Here is a 21,076-nt window from a genome sequence, read left to right on the forward strand (position 1 = left end):
AGGCTTCCTTTGATTTAACTTCTTTAAAATTGTTCCCATCACTCCAAAAACCTACGCCGTTTATGAGTTTGGCTTATTAAGGCTTCACTGGCTCTACATTTGGTCCACACTTTCAAACAAATGTTGGTGTGCCTCTTTTGCCTTAATTTCACTTTACAGAAATCAGAAAGCAGGGTAATTGGCTCACTTTGGTGGCAAATTTTGTCGCATTTTACAGCTAAAAGAAACACACACAACACAATAATTATGTGCTACGCATGTGAACCATAGCACAGTCTTCGCTTTTGGATGTGCAAAACCACAAATTTATAGTGCCAACGTGTGAACGAGAGACTCCATAACCTAAATTCTTTTTTTAAAAAAAGACATGCAAGTACTAAAGATATTATATAATAATCAGCTTATTGCGAATCCTTTCACAAATACCAATAAAAGTTTTAGAAAAAGAAAAGAACTTTACATATTACCAACCAGGACCCATAATGGGTTCATGGCAGTTATTTTTGTCAACTGCAATTAACAGTAATTTTTATAAAAATACGGAACTGGACGCTTGACCCAGCCCTTGGTTAGAAGTTAGTTAGAGAAGATCTCATTCACAAATTTGTTTTACCCAAGACAGGAAAAGGTTAAAAAGTAGTATGAAATAGAGGACCCTTGACAGTTCGCACCAAGCACCGACTAAAGCAATCGTGGTCTTCAGCCACGCACGGATGGCTGAATTGGCCCACCACCCCAAGTCCAAGTGCGTATGGACATTCACCATTATCTCTCTTCTTATTTGTTCCCTTTGTTTTGTGCACTACTCTTAACAATCACATAGAAAATGAAGCAAGCAGTAGACAGTTCAGAAGTGAAGAAAGTTGATTCACATACACACAACACAATCCACGAATTCATGGAGCTGCAAAACCTTCAGAAACGTAAACACAATGTCAATTCTCGGAATGCATTTCTTTCATTCAGCAAATCAACAATCCCAAAATTATTCAACTTTTCTTCATAAATATGACTATTTCTCAAACAAAACAGATTATAAGCACAAGCACCGATGCTCTTCCGACCAGCGGTTCCAATAGGGGCCCCCAATTTCAGAGGTTACTCGGACTAAAGTCGGTGATATAACAACATGCGTATGTGACTTCATTAAATTAATTACCAGATCTTCTCAAGTATGCTAACACGCCTAATCCGGCAACAAGGGCGGCTCCAGCTGCAACTGCACTGTACGCCGACGCCCATGCGTCTGATTGAGCATAATCCAAATTTCCCGCACCAGAACTCCCTTTACGACCACGACTTCCCGGGTATTCTAAATGCAATCTCAGACCCTGCGCAAAACCACCATGTTCTTTTCTTCTTCAGTTTCCATTTCTTTACAAGGTTCAATCGTCGTTCACAAATAATGATAATGTCCAAATACGGTACCTTCCACCCAGCCAACCTTGCGTGTTCGACAGCTGCTACAAGGTCACTGTCTGATGCAAGAACAACTTTGTCGCGATCTTCATCTTCGTACTACAAAATTTGGGCCATCAATTAGTTCCCCATATTTCTATTATGGAAACTCAATAGTATCAAGACAAATAAAGAGACCAGAAATATCAGTCCTTTTTTACCAAAATCTGAGGCAATTTGTTGCGGTCAATATCATCACCGACTCTCTGAAGGATTGCTGTTATAACATCTGTTAAACTCCGAGTATCTTGTCTCGGATTGAACAATAAAGAGGTCCGGTGAGCATATTAAAGGCAGATTAATGTCAAAATTAACTAAAAACGTGAAATAGAAAGTCGCTAGGAAAATACGAAAGAAAAAGAGGGAACAAGATTGTTCCAGCCCTTATTGCTCCAAGGAAAAAATATTAAGCCATCCATCATGGTTTTACCAATCAAAGTTGACTGCTAAGAAAACAAACAAATACTGTTATCTTATTTAAGATTTGGGAACAATTTACTTTTTGGTACAATAAATGAAAAGGAAGGAACAAGGTTGTTCCAGCCGTTATCACTCCAAGGAAAGCATTTTCAGCCATCCATCGTGGTTTGATCATTCAAAGTTGACTACTAAGAAAAGAAAAATAATGTAACCTTATTTAAGAATTCCAGAACAAACGTCTTTTTTTGTACAACAAATGTAGAGTATGAAGTTTTAAATCTTTGATCTCAAGAGAAGTAGATGTCAACTACCAATGAGCTAAGCCCGTGTTGGCAAATTTGGGAATAGTCAAATGCCACAAAGAGACATGAACAAAACATCCATAACTTGCACGACATCTGTCCTAATATTCTATTAACTATAATCGATAGAACATGAAACATACCACAAGAAAATCGATGCATCCGGCCCTTCCTATCTTCAAGTTTGAAAGAAAAAGTATTTGGCATTCCAGATGACGGAAAGGTTAGGGTTCTTCCAGCCTCCGTTCCATCAGAAGCCAATTTCAATGAACCTTCACTGAGATGTCACACTAACATGTGAGATTAAAAAATAACTAAACTGCAAAAATATAATTTATAATTATTTGACAAGCACAACCTACGCATTTCATCATCGTCGTCATGGGGCGATAAAGCCATGGCAGAATCCCAAAATTTCTGCATCATAGAACTTGCAGCCTCATTGGTAACTCCAGATGAATTTCCAACCTAATCATGTAGTAACGCCAAGGTCACATAAATATTCACAATCATAAATTATAGAGCTCCAAGAAATTTAAGCACGTTGTTCAAAGTGAAATCATCCCGATCAACAATTTTTTTGCTCATCCCTAAAAAACTGCACCGCATCAGTGTTCAATTTGTTAAACATCAAACAGATTGCTGACAGGGTCTTAACACTCGACTACTTGGTTAAATCCTAGAGCCTATAACATATTTACCAACACGTTGAACCCAGGTTGTAAATCAGAAAATTTGAAGTAAGAAACGTAGCTCTCATACTTCAAAGATTGCAAACATAAGAAAATTGGAGGGGGAATGTTGATGAATTTAATTGATGAAGCTTAAACAGGAAGAGAACAACAAACACTGAAGGAGTAACAAAAATAAAACTGTTTAAATACAAACATAATATATGGACAGGCTAAAGGACAGAATGGAAGGTGCAAAAGAAATATATAATGTATTGAGTTTTTGCATATGAGTCTTATCCAAAAAAAAAAAAAAAACAAGAAAAAGGTTTCTGCATATATGAGAGCAACTCTTATTGCTACATAATATAGAAACATTTCTCAATGAAGGGCATCAAAAGGTCTAATGTGTCTCCATACCAACTTAACCATTCAAACTACACTGCTCGATGGTAGATTATCATTTTCCCTTCCGAAAATAGCACACCATTAATTTAAAATTTTAGATCTTCCCAAGTAAAATACAATTAAGAATCTGGAAATCACACTTCCAATAATAATGTTAATAGCCATTTGAAGTAACATAGCTAAAACACAGTATACCATTGTGTTCTTATGCTTATTTTTGCAAACTCAATAAGAGTGAACAGTATTGACAAACATAAGGTTCCATAAATTAATGGGCTCACCGTAGCAACGGCAGCATGGGTGATATGTATTACATCAACTACAGCAACAACACGTCCGTCTGCAGCCAAATGCATCAATATCAGAAGTTAAGATGATAGACATACGTTCAAGATGAAACCTTTTCTTGTTCCCAAGACTTTGAATACCATAGCGTTACCTCTATCCATCACTGGAAGATGCAAGAATTTTCCGTCATGCATAGTGTGCAGTGCGTCAACTATTGGTGTATCAATTGACGCACATTCCGGATTTGGAGTCATGACCTTTAACATGAAACAAAGAGAGGTGATATTCAGTTCTGAAGAATACAAATCTCCCATACTCCAAGAGATTGAAACAAATTTTACAAGATAAGAGTAGTCGTTTATATCTATCATTCTTGCAATTTTTGTTGTATTTATCTCTGCCCCCAACCCCAATCCAAACCAGCACACCCTTTCCATTTAACCAACAGAACTGTACAAAAGAGGAAGGGAGATACACTATCCTTTATAATCCATGCAAGCTGAAAGAAATTACCTTCTCTACAAGTGTGGATTCTGGTGGAAGATTTTGTGCTATTAATCGCATCAAAATATCTTTCGACCTGCAAGACAAAATATCAGCATGTGCAAAATGGTATGCCAATATAAAATCCCAAGTTTAGAAGAATTATGATGGTACTCACGTGAGAATTCCTTGTGGCTTGTTATCAACTGTAACAACTGCAGAACTCACTCGAAGTTCAAGCATCTTTTTCGTAGCCACCAAAACTGTTTCTGTGGGTGGAACTGTAACAATCCTGGAGATAGAACAACAATAAAAAAATGCAAACCAGATGACATTAAACATTAAATATCTTCACGCAAGAAAAGTATTACCTACTTTAGATTCTCTGGGATTAAAGTAGACAGAGATGGTCTGAACATACGCTCTCGGAGTGTCTCGATAAATGTATTAGGTCCTGTCCATCAATGGTAGCACAATTTAGAGTTGTTTTTGGAAAGTTATTAATATCATACGAGATGACAGTTCACTGACCAGAAACAGATGTTCCCCAACTTTTTTCAACACCTTCAACTGCTGCTGCAATGGCCTTTCCCTTTTCAGCTGCCCTTTCCATTCGTGCAATAGCATCATATAAACATTTTGCAATATCAAGTAATGCAATGACCTCCCCGTTCTCAACTACAGGCAAGTGTCTAAATTTTCCTGTAAACACAGATATCAGAACCACAGCAAAAATCACTATTAAACAGAACGGCACATTAAAATGTGGATGTGCTTATGAGGATCAAACGAACCATGAACCATCTTCTGGAGAGCTTCCACAGCTAAGGTATCAGAAAGAACAAAAACTGGATTCCTCGTCATAACTTTGGACACGGGTGTTTCTTCGAGATTAACTCCACAAGCAATAACCCTTGTTGCTATATCCTTCCATCAAAAGAAATAAGAACATTATCAGAACTATTTTTTCTTAAGTTGCAGGGGGGCCTTTACCCTTAAAATGCTAAAGGAAAGCCAATGTTAAACCTTGTCTGTGAGGATTCCGCAAAGTAATGCATTTGAATCAGTTAGTAACAAAGCATCAACTCTACGAGCAGCCATCCGACGACAAGCCTCAGAGATGGTAGTACTTTCAGGAACTGTCAGTGCTCTTGACAGCCGCAATCGTTTTACTGTACGCTCACCAGTGAGTTGTCTTTTTCAAATGCAAATGAAGAATGAAAAATCAGGTTAATATAACTTGACTTCGCCAATTTATTTACTGAATCCAACATGTATCCGACTTATTGCTACAAAATCCAGGACAGGTATAGCAAAGTACTCCCATACAAGTACATTTACTAATCCCTAAAAAAAATTGGACGATAAATTAAGGGGGGAAAAAACATAATTCATACATGGTGCAACCACATGACAAAGCAGAGTACTACGGCTCAAGTGCATTTGCTAACCCTTTAATTGGTTGAGCAGTGAAATATAAAGACTTGAGTTTCGTGTAAGATTTTCAATTTCCATTATGCCTAAACAGATTCTCAATGACATGAATAACTAAATTTCACATTTTAAAACTTGGGAAGGAGGATTGTTCTGAAGGTTCCTGCAAACCCTAAAAGGGTTTTAAATAATCATCTGGGTGAGGAAACGCAGCTACATACAAGTATTCAACTTTTAGATATGAAACTTATGAAGGAGAAAGCTAATGCGTGCAATATGACTCAAATGTGTCAATTAAGATGCATACGCGGGCATAAAAAAATAAGGGTAAAAGGGAGCATCAATAAAATAGGACTTCAAAATAGCCATTTACAATGAACGAGAAGATGAAAGAGACTTCCGCGGTGTATCCGAGATTCCGTTCTCATTGGTTTTCTTCTTGTTCTGAGTTGATACGTTTGTGAAGGACATACTTCTTCTAGAAGGACCGCCCTGACTATTCATTTCTTCCCGATGGTTTGAACAATATCAGATAAGACCTTGAAACATTACACCAGAAGCTCGTTCAATCTTACGTAAGAAATCGAATATGAGAAAAGAAACATAATCCAATTCAGATAGCAAGAAATTAAGATTCAATCCTAATGAACAACTCTTGATTTTGAAGCATAGAATCGAAATAACAAAACGAAAAAAAAAAGATCCAAAAACCTGAAGTTTATCGCTTCCTCTTCAACGTCGAATTTCTGTTTTTCCTTTTTTTTTTTTATATTTTCTTTTTGGCCTGTTGAAAAATTATTGAAACTCGCTTCCCCGACCTCAGAGAGAGAGATTATTCAAAATATTATGAGTTAACCCCCCAATTGCGCCAGAAAATAAATCGGGAGCTGTTGGCCGCAGGAAGAACCAAAAGTGAATGGAGAAATGAGGTCAACGGCGAGAACCGATCGGAAAACTTGGAAAATACAAAGAAAATAAAGTCGTTACGGTCGGTAATCGTATCGGAAAGTTAAAATTTATCCGGGAGAAACTACCGACCGTCGAACGAACAAGAAAGAGGTAGAGAACGGAAGGGAGAAAACCTAAGAAATTGGAGAAATGGAATTTTTTAAGAGGATGGAGAGAGTAGACCAATCAGAGACGCCCACGTCAACGAAACTAACAGAAATAACTCAAAACTTGAAAATTAACAGATAATATTTCCGAGGAATACTTGGTTTGGCGCTAAATAAAGAAATTGATTTATTTAATTAATCCATTAATAAAAAGTTTGAATTTACAATTTCTTATCTATACTTTTTAATATTTCCAATTTAATTTTCATGAGTTAACTTTTCAGGAGCCCCTCCCGCCCTACTATACTTGCGTAAATACAAAATAAACTAAATATACAAATTTTATAAAAAATAAAAAAAACTCCTTTTTAATATTTGCTTTTGAAATTTCTTTTTTTTTTTTTCTTAGTAATTATCCGTTTAAAAATACTCCTTTCCGTCCCCTAGCTTTGAACGTGGAATTACTAATTTTTGAGCCACCAAAGGGGAGTCGGAAATGGACGGTGGATAATGCGTCTTCATGGAGGAATCGAATAAAGTTTTTGTTCTTTTCTTTTCTTTCCCCTTTGGAAAAATAGCTTCTTCTTTTTTAATGTTGCATAATTTATGTCATTAAACTGTTTTATATGCGTGCTTGTGTGTATGTGTATGTATGTATATGTATTAAAATTAAGGTACTTGTTTGGAAAATGATATATTTTGATGTTATATATATTTTGTAGAGTTAATAGTCAATAAATATAATTTCTATCTCTAGTGAAGATAAATATTTGTCTGCTTTCCAACGAACATCTCTATCTCAAATAAGTTAATCGCTATCGTCCATTAATAATGTTTGATTTGAATGAGGTTTTATTCGTACATTTGGGACTCCATTGTATTTGATTGTTTTGTATAAAAGTAATTTACGGCATTTTGTTTTTTCATAAATCAAGTCATTGTTTTCTCGGGCTAGTAAGAGGGTGGACATCATTATTCAAATCTGAAACAACATTGAATAGACTACTTGAATATTGTGTTGGGTCAGGTTGCTTTGGATGAAAAAATAAAATGCCATAAGATAATCCTCTGAAGTCCGATCTTTTTTCCTATAATTTTGTATGGAAATTTTGTGCGGACAACTCTAAACGTTTGACTAATATGAAGTACTACCTATTCTCTAAATTCAATAATGTAGAATTTTTTGTCGACGGTCGCTCGGTCTGAAGGTAACTAAGAGGATGTACAAGAGCGAGAAATGAGAGTGATCTCTCTACCACTTTACTGCCTCTAGAATTAAGAACGAAAAACCAAATATTAAAAACATATTTACTTACATAAAGAATGTATATAGTTATATTTCGAATACCCAAGTTAAAAAAAAAAAAAAAAAAAAAAAAAAAAAAAAAAAAAAAAAAAAAAAAAAAAAAAAAAAAAAAAAACAATTATTCATCACACGTTCAAATGGAGAACACAAAACTAATAATAAACAAACTACTCCTCAGGTCTAGGTTTAAATTTCCACACACATTTGTTGTAAAAAGAAAAAAGGAAAAAGAAAAAGGAAAGTAATAATAAAACAAAAACAAAAAACCCTAACCCTTTCATGCTCTTCCTCCCTCTCTCAGTGCAGCCTCCTCACTTTAGCCGTCTCCGATTAGCTGCTCTCTCCAACGCTGGCATCTCTCTACTCTTCTCGTAACTGTCGGTTATTTTCCCTCTCTCCCTCAATATATTTTCAGATTTTTCTGTTGTTACGAAAATGATCTTAGGGTTCATGAAACTCTTGCAGTGAAAGATCTACCACTCACCCGTCTCTTGCCGCCCACCGAATTAGTTAGTTCGTCATGGCGGACGTGATGCTGATGAAAGAGATCGAGGACACGGCTGGTCGGCTTGGGATAGATCTTTCCCAAGTTGATTTTGAGTCTATTCGTCTCCCTCCCGGCGAAGATTTTGGAATCATTAGGTTACAGCGTTATACTTTTATCGTTTGATTTTGTATCTTAATCTGCATTTTCCGAGTCTCCCCAGGGCTTTAAGAGTTTTTATTTGATTAGAAGTTCGATGGATTTATTAGTTTCTTTTCTGTTTTTTTTTTTTTTCATTTCATGGCTCACATTCATTCATTTATTTGCAAATATGTACAGTGATGATGAAGAGGTTCTACAAGAGGAGAGTCTAGAGTTTGATTCAGGGTTCGGAAACATTATAGTTGTTGGCAATCTTCCGGTTGTTCCTTCGGAGAAGTTTGAGAAGCTCGAAGGTGTTGTTCGTAAAATTTTTGGACAGATTGGAGTTATCAAGGATGATGGCCTATGGATGCCTGTTGACCCTACTACACAGAAAACGTTAGGGTACTGCTTTATTGAGTATGGCACTCCACAGGTACTTTCTCATTATCTCTTACACAATTTTGTGTTGTCTCTGCTAATTATAATACGAAACTTTATATATTTATCATATCGAAGTATACATTAGATAATATTATTGAGAAACGATGTCTGATAGTATAATTCCCGTTTAAGATAAAAATGAACGTCGTTTCACTTGTGGTTCTTGCTTGCATTTGATGAAGTCGAGCATAGTTCCAGATACTTGCAACCTCATCTTACTTCTTTCAATCTGGTAACTCAATTCCTTTGGGTGGTACTGGCAGTTACATGTCCCATATAATGTATACCGTCACTCTATTTCTCATCTAGAGGTTGAATGTCTGTACTACAGATTTAGTTTATGTTCACGAATATATCTACTCCTATTTCCTATTCTCTCATTTGTGTTTAGTCACGAGTATTTTTCTGGCATAGCAATAATGGTAATATACCTCATTAGAATGTTCTTGAAATATTTCTTTTTGTAGCGTTCAGAAAGTGTGCCATTGAATGATATTGTGATATTTTGGATTTCCACTAGACATATATTCCATCCAGGAATTTGTTTACCTTCATTTATGTTCCTTGCATTTTTAATATTTTATTCACAGAGATTCGTTACTATAATTGTTTTTACATGGTTGTGCTTTCAGGCTTTCTGTTGTGATTTTCTTGTATATAATATTAATGTTGGTCATGTTGTAGGTCCATGAATTGAGTATCTCATTTAATTTCAGTCATGTTGTAGGAGGCTGAGCTTGCCAAAGAGAAGACTGATGGGTACAAGTTGGATAGAGCACATATTTTCGCTGTTAATATGTTTGAGGACTTCGACAGATTTATGAAAGTACCAGATGAGTGGGCTCCTCCTGAAAGTAACCCATATACTCCGGGGGTAAACTATCTGTAACAGTTCACTTGATTTTGCATTTCCACAATTCTTCTGATTTGTTTTCTTGAGGAAATATGGGGGGTTTTTATGGATCAACGTGAAGGTTAACTGGGAGCTATGGTGAACCGAACATTAGAATTTATATGGGAAAAAGACCCATGGGAGGATATGTAATTTGTGATTTTCTAGATCAAGTTGTTCTCTCATGGAAGCATGATGCCCTATACTTTTGAATATTTCAGGAAAATCTTCAACAGTGGCTTATGGATGAAAAAGCACGGGATCAGTTAGTTATTCGTTCTGGTTCTGATACTGAGGTCTTCTGGAATGATGCTAGACATTTAAAGCCTGAGCCGGTCTACAAGCGTCCAGTGAGTATCATTTTTCGCCTTTCTTGAGTGTTGACCTTGTTATTACAACTAAAGTTACTATTCTCTCTTGGTTAGATTTTTTGGTTGACGTTGGTATATCTGTATAGTATTAACATGGTATCCCTAGATTAATCAAATATTTTTCTTGTTACAGTTCTGGACTGAGAGTTATGTGCATTGGTCCCCCTTGGGGACTTACCTAGCCACAATTCACCGACAGGGTGCTGCAGTTTGGGGTGGAGCAGGTACCTTTAACCGTCTGATGCGCTTTGCCCATCCACAGGTTTGTTATTGTTTTTTTGCTCCCGACCTTCTGAGAGTGCTTGGCAATGTTCCAAAGGCCTTAAGCTTTTAATATACTAAATGCAGGTTAAGTTAATTGATTTTTCACCTGGTGAGAAATATCTGGTTACTTACAGCAGCCATGAGCCCAGCAATCCTCGTGATGCAAATGTGAGGATTTCTTTTTTCTTTTTCCTAGATTTTATTTAGAGTGAAGGATGCTTACAACTTTCCATCATTGCTGACCATATGTTATTTCAGAGGATTGTCATCAATATTTTTGATGTAAGAACTGGAAAAGTTATGAGAGATTTCAAGGGAAGTCCTGATGATTTTGCCATTGGAGGAACTGGTGGTGTTGCGGGCGTATCTTGGCCTGTTTTTAGGTATATATATTTCCCATGGATGTCATTCTATCTCTTTTTTTCTTTTCTGGCTTGTCAAGTTGGTCGGAATATTCTTTTATTGCTGATGATATAAATTTTCTTGTTTTTTGCAGGTGGGGTGGTGGGAAAGATGATAAATACTTTTCCAGGATGGGGAAGAATGTAATTTCTGTCTATGAAACAGAGACTTTCTCCCTCATTGACAAAAAATCTTTGAAGGTTGAAAATGTTATGGATTTCTGCTGGTCCCCTACCGATCCCATTATTGCACTCTTTGTTCCTGAGCTAGGTGGTGGAAACCAACCGGCTAGGGTGAGTACTCCTCTGCCTGCTTGTGTTACTATTCTTTTGATCTTCAAATTTAGATTTTTTGAATGGGCTTCTTTCGGTTTCTAGGTGAGTCTTGTGCAAATCCCGAGCAAAGAGGAGTTGAGACAGAAAAATCTTTTCAGTGTTAGCGATTGCAAAATGTACTGGCAAAGCAATGGGGATTATCTTGCTGTCAAAGTTGACCGATATACAAAGACCAAGAAAAGCATATACACAGGGTTTGAACTTTTCCGCATAAAAGAGCGGGATATACCTATTGAAGTGTTGGAGCTTGAGAATAAGAATGATAAGATCATTGCATTTGCCTGGGAGCCAAAGGGTCATAGGTTTGCAGTTATTCATGGTGACAACCCAAGGCCAGATATTAGCTTTTACTCCATGCGAAGCACTCACAACAGTGGCCGAGTATCAAAACTTACAACTCTAAAAGGCAAGCAAGCCAATGCTCTTTTCTGGTCACCTTCTGGACGCTTCATCATTCTTGCTGGTCTGAAAGGTTTCAACGGACAGTTGGAATTCTACAATGTTGATGAGCTGGAGACAATGGCAACTGCTGAGCATTTTATGGCTACTGATATTGAATGGGATCCTACTGGACGGTAATTTAGGGGGCATACTTATTTGCACATTTTAACTTGTTTCAGAATGTTTTGCCTTGTATTCACGGCAGCTGAGTTTGTGTTGTTGTTTGCATCTGTACCCAGGTATGTTGCAACTGCTGTAACTTCAGTTCACGAGATGGAAAATGGTTTCAACATATGGTCCTTCAATGGAAAGCTGCTGTATCGAGTCTTGAAGGACCATTTCTTTCAGGTAACTTATCCATTATATATGCAAATCATATGTTTTAATTATTAGAAAAAAGGACTAGCAGTCTGACATTAAGCCCGAAGTCATCTATTCTATTTAAACTCAGTTCAAAGGTTCCTTAATTATTTGGGGTTGTTGTATATTTGTAATCTCGTTGCTGTACAGGAACCAGAAGGTTTATAATTTTAATGATCATTCATGAATATGCATGCTTGCAAAAAATTAGGTTAATTTAGATTCTTTATGATGGCGAACTCTTTGGAGTCATGGTTGAATTCCCTGATTTTAAAAAATGGGGTTGTGACAGTTCGCATGGCGGCCAAGACCACCATCCTTGTTGAGTGCGGAGAAAGAGGAAGAGATAGCAAAGAATTTGAAGAAGTACAGTAAGAAGTACGAGGCTGAAGATCAGGATGTATCTATGCTGCTGAGCGAGCAGGACCGGGAGAAACGGAGAATGTTGAAGGAGGAGTGGGAGAAGTGGGTGAATGAATGGAAAAAATTGCATGAAGAAGAGAAGCAGTTGCGGCAAAAACTGCGGGATGGGGAAGCTAGTGATGAGGAAGAGGAATATGAAGCCAAAGAGGTTGAAGTAGAAGAGGTTTTGGATGTGTCGGAGGAAATTTTGTCTGTTGATTTTGGGCAGGAATGAGGTGTGTGTTCTTGACAAACATAATAACCTCTCATTGCATTGCATTGCATTGCATTGCATTGCATTGCTTTGCATGATATTATTAGAGTTAGGTTAGGTGTAGGTCTGGCAGTGGCTGGCTTTTCCTCATGACTTGGACCATCTCCTCCCCTCCCAAATATGCTACTTGGGAAATTTTCCTTCTCCCTCCAGAATTATTAATTTTTTACTTTCTTTGTTTGGTATCACACTGTTGTCTCCCTAACTTATTCATGGGTGATTTTGATTCGATGACATTATTTTAATTTTTAACTCTGAAGAAAATTTCAGAATTTTGAGATGGTTGTTAGTTATGAGCATGAGCGTGGAAGAAAATGAGCGCCTTCTTAGATTTCATTTTATGCGTTAACCAACAAACCAAAAAATAAAATGTTGTTAAGTCCGAGGGTGCTCTCTACTTGAAATTATGCAATTTCATTAGAATATATTGCAGTCTCATTCTTGTCTTAAACACTTGAATTAGGTCTGAATTATGTTCAAATTAAAATTATATATGAAACTGTATTATGTTTGAAATATGTTCGAATTATGTTCAAATTATATATGAAACTAAATGAAACAGTAAAATTAAAGTAGTAGTTGTAAGTATGAATCTATTATACATAATACTAAATGTTTAAAGAATGTAATTCAAATGTATTTAGACATGATCATATTCTGTTTTTTTTGCTTCTTATAAAGAGTCGAATTTCTAAAGAACGATTTATGTTTATGGCCCATTTATGTTTAAAGCCCATATGATTAACCATCTGGCCCATTGAACAACAAAGCCAGGTGATCGTATCGCCCTCTCCGACTTGCCATCAGCTGAATCACAGACCACGCTCGCTTCTGCTCTAGAAATGGCAGCTCTAGCTCGCTTTTCCAGGAAGGCAATAGCCTCGGCGGTTGCGACTAATCAACTCCACCGCGCTTTGTCGACGGAAGTGTCGAAAACGATTGCGCCCTCACCGGATCGAGTCAAGTGGGACTACAGAGGTCAAAGAAAGATAATCCCGCTTGGCCAGTGGCTCCCCAAAATTGCCGTCGACGCCTACGTTGCGCCTAATGTTGTCCTCGCCGGACAGGTCAACGTCTGCGACGGGGCCTCCGTTTGGGCGGGTTCCGTTCTCCGCGGCGATCTCAACAAGATCACCGTCGGGTTTTGCTCTAATGTACAGGAACGGTGCGTCCTTCATGCTGCTTGGTCCTCTCCAACAGGTTCATTTCGACTTACATATTTTTATCTGGTTTTTTTTTTTTTCTATCATTTTCAGATTTTGGTTTTTATCGAATTTGGTTGTTTGGTGATTGCTTTCCTCGGTTCTGTATGTAGTTGAGAAAAGGGTTCCTGATAATTGCATACGCAATTTTCTGTTTCTTAAATTACCAATTCCAGGGGAATAGTGATTGAATCTGTACAATTATGTACCTGCTCTGTAGCAGTGTAGATAAACAATCAATTTAAGTGTCGAGATTATGGTTTTCTGGAGACTCAATAGATTCGAGTAATTGGAGTTAGTGGCCCTGAGAAATACACGACCGAATTTCTACGCATTCTTGATTTACTCGAAGGGAAACTGATTGATATTCTTCTGTTAATCTCCCTAACATGCTCCACAATTTTCAATCAATCCAAGCATTGTTCTCCACTCTTCATGTACAGTGAAGCATAGCATACTCAATAAATACGGTTCCTATAGGAATATTAAGTTTTAACCAAGAGGTTAATCAATCTAGTATCTCTTCCATCCAACCTTCCAGCTTGATAATGTATCAAACCCTCTTTTACTTATTGTTAACTCTTTGTGTTCAACCTCGATACTCTCACTTCATGATAAGACAGCGATTCAGTTTAAAATACGGTTCTTCTCTTGCTTCAATAAACCTTGGTTCAACATATTGGACTTCTCATCAATTTGTGTCTTTTTGTTCCCTCTCTATTCCGAAACAACCTTCCCGCTCCCCGTTTATGATAAGATGGTTTAATTTCTTAGTCATGTATTCAAATTGCTTCAATTCAAGAAGCAAAACTGTCATAATTATAGCACTAAGCAGTAATCTAACGTCATAAAAACGTCATACTTATTCATCTCTTCCTCAAAAGTTAGATCCACATAATGAACTTAATTTACACTATTTTCTTGGACCTTGAATTCCTTTTTTACCTCCTGTTTTTTATGAGCAAACATTGCAAGTGGAGGTAGTTCTGTATCAGGGATTTCCTAAATTTGCTTATTTTCATTGATATCTATGATAATGTGAATTATTGTAATTGATCATACTTCATTTAACAATTAGTAGATATAGAGGGGGGCTACGAAGAGATGAGAGAGAGAAGGAGAAAGACTGAGGAAAAGTAACTGATAAAGAGAGACAGGATAAGATGGAGAGAGAGAAAGAGCATGGGAGGAGGAATAGAGAGAGTCAAAGAGGGAAGTACAATGGAGACAGAGAAAGCCCTTGTATAGATAGAGACAAGTAGATACAGATAGGGCGATATAGGGCTGACGGGTAGAGATAGTGCAAGTTCCTCTCTTTGGTTTAAGTGCACACTACTACTAAGTTTGGCCTACAAATCTTTTAGAGTATGGGTTTTCCTTTGCCTATCAAAATGATGTTCATACATTGACCTCTTTTCTGTCAAATGCGTGGTATTGCATTTTTCAGGATTGGTGGTGAAGTGCAATTCTTCAACTATTTCCTTCTCTGTCTTGTTAAGCCCTTCTTTTTGGCTATCTGTAAGAGCTGAAATCCAGTCTTGTCCTGTGACAACTGGACAATAGCCAGACCCCAAATTTACTGAATTGGTTTCTGTTATTCATATGATCAGTCCAAAATGTGAAACTTCGCTATTTAAAATGTGTATTTTTCACCTTTATTTTGTTTTTATTTGTTTTTGAAGTACCATATACTTTGAGGGAAATAGGTGAGGAGGTTCCAAGTGAGAATAAAAGGGGCTCACGTAATCTAATTTGACCAAGTTTGCTTGGTCGAAGTGCTTAATTTATAACCAGTCAGTTGTCAGTTTGGGGTAAAGGATTACTATATCCTATTGTATGTGAGAGGCGGTTGGATTGGATATAAAGATGAACTATAAATTGTAGTGCCGCTTACATCAGCTTTTCAGTTCGTAACATATTTATGTTTTCTAGTGCTGCTATGTCTAAATTTCCCCATATGTTAATTTCAGGACTGCCAGCAGAGACATCCATAGAGAGATTTGTCACCATTGGTGCATATAGTCTGTTGCGGTCATGCACGATTGAGCCGGAGTGCATTATTGGGCAGCATTCCATTCTCATGGAAGGTTCCCTGGTGGAGACACACTCAATTCTCGAAGCTGGGTCTGTCGTTCCCCCAGGAAGGAGAATTCCCAGTGGTGAACTTTGGGCAGGAAACCCAGCAAGGTTTGTCAGGACGTTGACCCACGAGGAGACCTTGGAAATTCCTAAACTTGCTGTTGCAATTAATGACCTGAGCAAGGAACATTTCTCAGAGTTTCTTCCTTACTCCACAGTATATTTGGAGGTCGAGAAATTCAAGAAGTCGTTGGGTATTACCATATGATGCAATATGCCTTCTCTCTCATCTTTGCATTTTCTTTGTTGAGGAAAATAAATACCTCCGAATCATATACCAGCTTTCAGGTTCCTTAATTTCATGCTGATTTTGCTTGCATCGACTTAGGATCAAGTGGGTTTTATTAGAGTTTATGATTGATGCTTATGTTAACACGCGGACTCCTTGTGGATAATTAAAATCCACCGATGATTTGAAATCTCCCGTTGTATGTTTTTATGAGTACTATTTATATGTTTGTTCCCAATGACCATCTGGGTTTTACATCTGCCATTTCCCTGATATTATAGAAACTTGGTTAAGAGTTTATGTTTCAAGGAATGTCTGATGACCTTTCCTTTCCATCCTTCCCTCGTCTGCTTATATTAGTTTTATGCTTCACCTCTATTCTGCGATCTCTTGGTTTGATGGCCTAACTTGGGGTTATCCACGTAGAAGCTGGCTGAAAGTCCATTTCTAGCAGAAGCCCCATTTAAAAGGGGAGCTTTTAGGTAATATTAGGTCTTTTTCCATGAATTCATCATCCAAAAGTGAGCTTTTAGCTAATATTAGGATTTAGCACTAAGATTGTGTATCTTCGTTTTTGTTTTGGGTTACATCAATTACTGATCTTTTGACTTAAAAAAATACATCAAAATGACATTCCCACCAAAAAGATCCGATGGAAAGTTTGTGCCTATTTTAGGCATTGACTCGCTATATTTGTTATTGATAGTTGTATGTTTAAAAACATGACAATATGTGACAGCAACTGGTGTTGTTTCAAAATCAGCCGCCATGGAAGCTCTGAAAAGAACACTGCTAAACAGCTGGGTTTCTTATTCAATGGAAGTGTAAACGATTAGAATCCTAAAAATGAAACCCAATTCTAGGAGAGACAACGCAAGATTCCCACGGTCCCATGTACATATTTATGAACCCATCGAGATGCAAATAAACCTTTGTAAAGCAGGTAAGAAAAATACCCCACAAAGTAATGGAAGTTGAAATGAGAGAAGTTTCATTGTTAAGTAAAGATTGAACATCCTTCCCAAGATCATGGAGACACGGGTTTACAGAATCACTGTTTGTTCATTCTTTTTTATGCCAAAAGATAAGTTTTTGTGCACTGAAGCTATTTTACTGCCAGTGAAAAGGAAGGGATGGTGGTGGAGCTTCTCTCCCTCCATCATCAGAAGCACTCTGAAACATTCCCGAGCAACTGATATCTGCATTGCTCACACTGCCATTCAGAACTGAATTAAGTGGGTCCAAGCTGTTGTGATGTCCTAAGCTCACATCTAATGGCTGCATGAAGGACATTAGATTAGAGTCCTGGTCGGGTTGGCTTAAACCAACCCCTGATGACCGTGTCTGCAAAGATGACAGAAGAGAGAGAGCACAATCCGATTCATGGCCTGGATTTGAAAATCTGTCAAAAAACAATTTGCCCCGGCCGCCTACATTTTCTGAAAAATCAAGGGGCTGGCAGACCAAAGATTCCGGATTGTCGCTTTGCAGAAATGTGACCTGCTTTGGAATTTTGTGGATGATGCTATCATTAGACGACGATCCAAGATACATATGGTGTTTATCAGGGAAATGGGTTGAGTGTTGCTGAGTATGAAGGCTTGCATCTGTATTAGTATTTGAAATTCCGCACCATGAATGGTTCGCAACAGTTGTAGATGATGGATAGACATATGAGGTAGAAAATGGTATAAATGGGGAACCTGAAACCAGAAAATGGCTTGTTAAAACTGCAAGAATTTGCTGTTCACAGCGGAAATAAAGATGGATCAATATCAAAAACCTTGGTAATGAGATAGGGCCTCTGGCTGTGGCTTCCGTCGCCTTCGATTGTGTCCATCCAGACGTTTCCTGCAGCTTCTCTTTCCTTCATCAAATTCCTCTAATGAATGGAACCTATACAGTGTGTAACTATTAATGAGCAACTAGATATAAGACTCCGAATACATGATGAAAGCGTATATTATGATATTGTCAACTTTGAGCATAAGCTCTCATGATTTTGCTATGGGCTGCTCCAAAAGTCTTCATACTAATGGAGATGTATTTCTTACTTATAAACCTATGATCATTTCTTAAATTAGCGAATGTGGGACTCCGTCCCAAAAACATAAAAGCTGATGTTAATGTGAAACGGGCATATCTAGAAACTACCTACTACACTGCTGACAGAACCTTTGTTTAAGGCCACCAATTGTGACCTGTGGAGTCTTTGAATGGAGCTCGCAGACCTTGTGGCGCCTGTGGTAATCTCTGTAGTTGCTTAGGTCTGAAACACATCCATCAACAAGGCAAGACAACGGCTGAGCCCCATTCCCACATCCTCTTGCCCTCTTGGATGGTTCTGAAGGGGATGGTGCCATTTTAAGTTTGTTGACTGCATATTTTGTTCCAAGATGGCTGACCTGACCAAGTTTCAAATCAACCGAGAAATCTCTAGAAGTTGTCGTCCTATGTTCCACAAAGTTGCTGGATGCACCTATCGTGTTAATGTTCTTTGATGCATCGTGTTCTAATTGAGTGAAATCCCAATATGGGGCCTTCAAGTTCCAGTCCATACAGAAATTCTTTAGTTATTTGCTTATTTTCCACATAAAAAACACCTTTTCGGAGCTTGAATCACTCTTCTATAACGACTTCAAGAATGCATTAAATTAAACACCTGAAGAACACAGAAACCGAAAAAAAAAACATGAGATAAAACCGCGTAAGAAAAGTCCCCAAGTAATTGGAGAATTTTACTTGCAACCAAGCCCACAAAACTAGTATCAAGTACCTTATGACCGACAAGAAATGCATAAAACAAGAACAGAGCCCACTAATTAATACACAGGGAGCCAACAATACAAGAAACGAAACACAGTTATTTGCATGTCTTTTAAACCAAACACAAAAAACATCACATCAGTGGTGATTGTAGCCCTTTGATTTTAGCAGTTCCGGATATTAGAAGAATAATAAGTAACAAGACTAAAATAAAAATGAAGGATGAAGAGTAGTTGCAGACTAGAGCAGCAGAGGACAAATGGGTTCCTATTTTACACAACCATTCATTCACTGACAAGGATTCCACCAAGCAATTAAAGTTAGTTAGCCAAAAAAGAAGGGGGAAAACCCCATATAAAAAGTTAGGGCTGTAGATTACCCAAGAAGAATCACTGTTCGTACCTGTCAACAACAAGAATCATTGTTAGGAGTGTTTCAGTCTATGCTGAGAGAAAGTGGGCAACCTCAACTCCATGAACAGCCAAAAGAAGGCGCCTACTTTATACAGATTCTTTTGAATTTAGGTGTGGTTTGTTTAGTCGTCTTGGTTAGGGTGTGTTTAAGATGTGGGAGCTTGAGAGACAGCTTTTTGATGCCTAACTAAGGAAAGGAGAAGGAGAGAAGTTGTTCAAAAATGGATGGTGGTGGAGACAGGCAGAGCAAGTGGATAGGCCTACCCCATTGTGTTTCACGTTTCTTGGCATGTTTTCTTTCTTTTTTTGGTGGGTGGGGGTTTCAATTCTCAAGAAACAAAAGGTAAATGCACACACACCATCAAATTTCTTATGGGAACTTGAAACTTGAAAGCTCCTTACAAACCCCAGAAAGGAAAAGCATGCCAATATTTATTGTTTCTTCTTTTTTCAAGGGAAAGGGAAAGGGAAAGCAAACTATAATTATTTGCCCGAAACTGGTGATGAGCTGTCTGCCCCCACTCCTTTTGATGCTTCTTGCTGATGACCTCTCGCTACACACAATAAACAAATCAAACGAGTGGAAAATTCAAGCAAAGACACACACCTTGTAATTGCCTGAGCCATTCATTCACCTTCTGATGCTTCTTCCAATGGCTGCTTCGATGATCCTCCGTTCTGAAGCATCATCAAGGCATGCCTGTAATGAAAAATGGTGCAATGCAACAAGAAATTATTCGCGATCGTAAAAGAAGAGGAAGGGGGAGGGTTTAAAATCAGTGAAGGTACGGTGAGATATAGCGAGTGAAAACGAAGAACACAGAAGAATTAAAAAGATGCTCAACCCCAACCACCAAAAAGGGAAGGTTTAAATGCCAATGTCAGGTAAGCCTGACCCATTTTGAGCTTCACTGTCGCCTCTCCTTTATTTTCAACCACCAAATAATGTTCCCTTCCTATAATAATTCCACCCTCTTCTCTTCATATATTTCATACTCATATGTTATTGCATACTTTACAACTTTTTATTCAAATTTAAATTATTGGTCCAATTTGTAATAAACAAACAGAATATTACATTCACTTTTTTAAACATTATGCATACCCAAACAGTCCCTTGAAACTTTATTTAAAGGGACCTTGTGAGTTTAATTTTAATTTTAAATTGTTGTTCAAATAGAGCCAAGGCACGTGACCCTAAGCCGACCATATAATTTCAAAATCTCCCATCAACCTGCATCCTCCCAATGTTTAACCCTTCTCTAGAATATATGTTTTTTTAACTACTAGCTTTCCTCGTCTCCATGGTAAGTAGTTAAAAAGTTAATATCATTTATATTTACGTCTATCGTCTACCCACATAAAATTATAGGTTTTTGAGATCGCTCCGGTCGGGAGGACAAATAATATTTATAGTTAACGATATTTGATATGAATAACAAAAATGAATGTTCAAATTGGTGAGGTTTGGTTATTTATATCTTGGACATCTCGCTTGAAATGGTATGCATTATTTCGTATCTTTTTATCTTAATGATATATTTTTTTTAATGTCTGTTGAGGAAATAATTGTGATATCCCACCTTAGTTCAGAAGGAGAACGAAACACATCTTATAAGAATGTGGGAAGGATAATGAAACCTAAACCTTCCCATGGAAAAGATGGAAAGAGATAACTAAAAAGGACCTAAA

General features: G+C 37.5%; 4 protein-coding genes across 9 annotated transcripts; 2 read left to right on the top strand and 2 right to left on the bottom strand.

Annotated features, from left to right (window-relative positions):
- Window positions 1-918: 918 nt before the first annotated feature.
- Window positions 919-6,871, bottom strand: LOC111500191 (CBS domain-containing protein CBSCBSPB5-like). Its single transcript, XM_023151848.1, has 15 exons — window positions 6,176-6,871; window positions 5,838-6,003; window positions 5,057-5,225; window positions 4,825-4,957; window positions 4,562-4,732; window positions 4,406-4,484; window positions 4,209-4,322; window positions 4,061-4,127; window positions 3,699-3,804; window positions 3,541-3,599; window positions 2,539-2,648; window positions 2,324-2,457; window positions 1,620-1,705; window positions 1,429-1,518; window positions 919-1,331 (listed from the first exon to the last, which is right to left on the bottom strand). Exons 2-15 carry the CDS (start codon window positions 5,966-5,968, stop codon window positions 1,152-1,154), a joined length of 1,629 nt encoding a protein of 542 aa, XP_023007616.1. The 5' UTR covers window positions 5,969-6,003; window positions 6,176-6,871; the 3' UTR covers window positions 919-1,151.
- A 1,178-nt stretch (window positions 6,872-8,049) lies between these two features.
- On the top strand, window positions 8,050-12,922 carry LOC111500168 (eukaryotic translation initiation factor 3 subunit B-like). 2 transcript variants are annotated; one of them, XM_023151829.1, is made up of 12 exons: window positions 8,050-8,202; window positions 8,291-8,467; window positions 8,649-8,886; window positions 9,622-9,768; window positions 10,008-10,136; window positions 10,291-10,419; window positions 10,506-10,589; window positions 10,680-10,804; window positions 10,918-11,116; window positions 11,201-11,733; window positions 11,839-11,947; window positions 12,252-12,922. In XM_023151829.1, exons 2-12 carry the CDS (start codon window positions 8,346-8,348, stop codon window positions 12,594-12,596), a joined length of 2,160 nt encoding a protein of 719 aa, XP_023007597.1. In that variant the 5' UTR covers window positions 8,050-8,202; window positions 8,291-8,345; the 3' UTR covers window positions 12,597-12,922. The 2 variants fall into 2 exon arrangements, with proteins under 2 accessions (XP_023007597.1, XP_023007602.1); XM_023151834.1 differs by lacking the exons at window positions 8,050-8,202; window positions 8,291-8,467 and having other exon boundaries at window positions 8,754-8,886; window positions 9,611-9,768.
- Window positions 12,923-13,415: 493 nt separating this feature from the next.
- Window positions 13,416-16,462, top strand: LOC111500207 (gamma carbonic anhydrase-like 2, mitochondrial). The gene is made up of 2 exons (XM_023151872.1): window positions 13,416-13,835; window positions 15,808-16,462. Exons 1-2 carry the CDS (start codon window positions 13,478-13,480, stop codon window positions 16,182-16,184), a joined length of 735 nt encoding a protein of 244 aa, XP_023007640.1. The 5' UTR covers window positions 13,416-13,477; the 3' UTR covers window positions 16,185-16,462.
- Window positions 16,463-17,173: 711 nt separating this feature from the next.
- On the bottom strand, window positions 17,174-20,447 carry LOC111471854 (squamosa promoter-binding-like protein 13A). 5 transcript variants are annotated; one of them, XM_023117546.1, is made up of 6 exons: window positions 20,230-20,447; window positions 20,020-20,084; window positions 19,374-19,938; window positions 18,360-18,867; window positions 17,989-18,101; window positions 17,174-17,908 (listed from the first exon to the last, which is right to left on the bottom strand). In XM_023117546.1, the coding sequence occupies exons 4-6, from the start codon at window positions 18,761-18,763 to the stop codon at window positions 17,316-17,318; spliced, it is 1,110 nt and encodes a 369-aa protein (XP_022973314.1). In that variant the 5' UTR covers window positions 18,764-18,867; window positions 19,374-19,938; window positions 20,020-20,084; window positions 20,230-20,447; the 3' UTR covers window positions 17,174-17,315. The 5 variants fall into 5 exon arrangements, with proteins under 5 accessions (XP_022973314.1, XP_022973319.1, XP_022973299.1 ...); XM_023117551.1 differs by lacking the exon at window positions 19,374-19,938 and having other exon boundaries at window positions 19,992-20,084; XM_023117531.1 differs by having other exon boundaries at window positions 20,020-20,447.
- Window positions 20,448-21,076: the final 629 nt, after the last annotated feature.

Source organism: Cucurbita maxima, unplaced genomic scaffold, assembly GCF_002738345.1.
Source record: "Cucurbita maxima cultivar Rimu unplaced genomic scaffold, Cmax_1.0 Cma_Scf00002, whole genome shotgun sequence".
NCBI lineage: Eukaryota > Viridiplantae > Streptophyta > Magnoliopsida > Cucurbitales > Cucurbitaceae > Cucurbita > Cucurbita maxima.

Coding starts and splice junctions, on each gene's coding strand:
- LOC111500191 (XM_023151848.1), bottom strand. CDS start 5,968: ATGAATAGTCAGGGCGGTCCTTCTAGAAGAAGTATGTCCTTCACAAAC. Junction 4,485..4,561: donor TTGGGGAACATCTGTTTCTG/GTCAGTGAACTG, acceptor ATTGATGGACAG/GACCTAATACATTTATCGAG. Junction 4,323..4,405: donor TTAATCCCAGAGAATCTAAA/GTAGGTAATACT, acceptor TTCTATCTCCAG/GATTGTTACAGTTCCACCCA.
- LOC111500168 (XM_023151829.1), top strand. CDS start 8,346: ATGGCGGACGTGATGCTGATGAAAGAGATCGAGGACACGGCTGGTCGG. Junction 9,769..10,007: donor GTAACCCATATACTCCGGGG/GTAAACTATCTG, acceptor TGAATATTTCAG/GAAAATCTTCAACAGTGGCT. Junction 10,420..10,505: donor TGCGCTTTGCCCATCCACAG/GTTTGTTATTGT, acceptor TACTAAATGCAG/GTTAAGTTAATTGATTTTTC.
- LOC111500207 (XM_023151872.1), top strand. CDS start 13,478: ATGGCAGCTCTAGCTCGCTTTTCCAGGAAGGCAATAGCCTCGGCGGTT. Junction 13,836..15,807: donor TGCTTGGTCCTCTCCAACAG/GTTCATTTCGAC, acceptor TGTTAATTTCAG/GACTGCCAGCAGAGACATCC.
- LOC111471854 (XM_023117546.1), bottom strand. CDS start 18,763: ATGGACTGGAACTTGAAGGCCCCATATTGGGATTTCACTCAATTAGAA. Junction 18,102..18,359: donor TTCTGTCAGCAGTGTAGTAG/GTAGTTTCTAGA, acceptor CACACTGTATAG/GTTCCATTCATTAGAGGAAT. Junction 17,909..17,988: donor GGCCCTATCTCATTACCAAG/GTTTTTGATATT, acceptor TTCTGGTTTCAG/GTTCCCCATTTATACCATTT.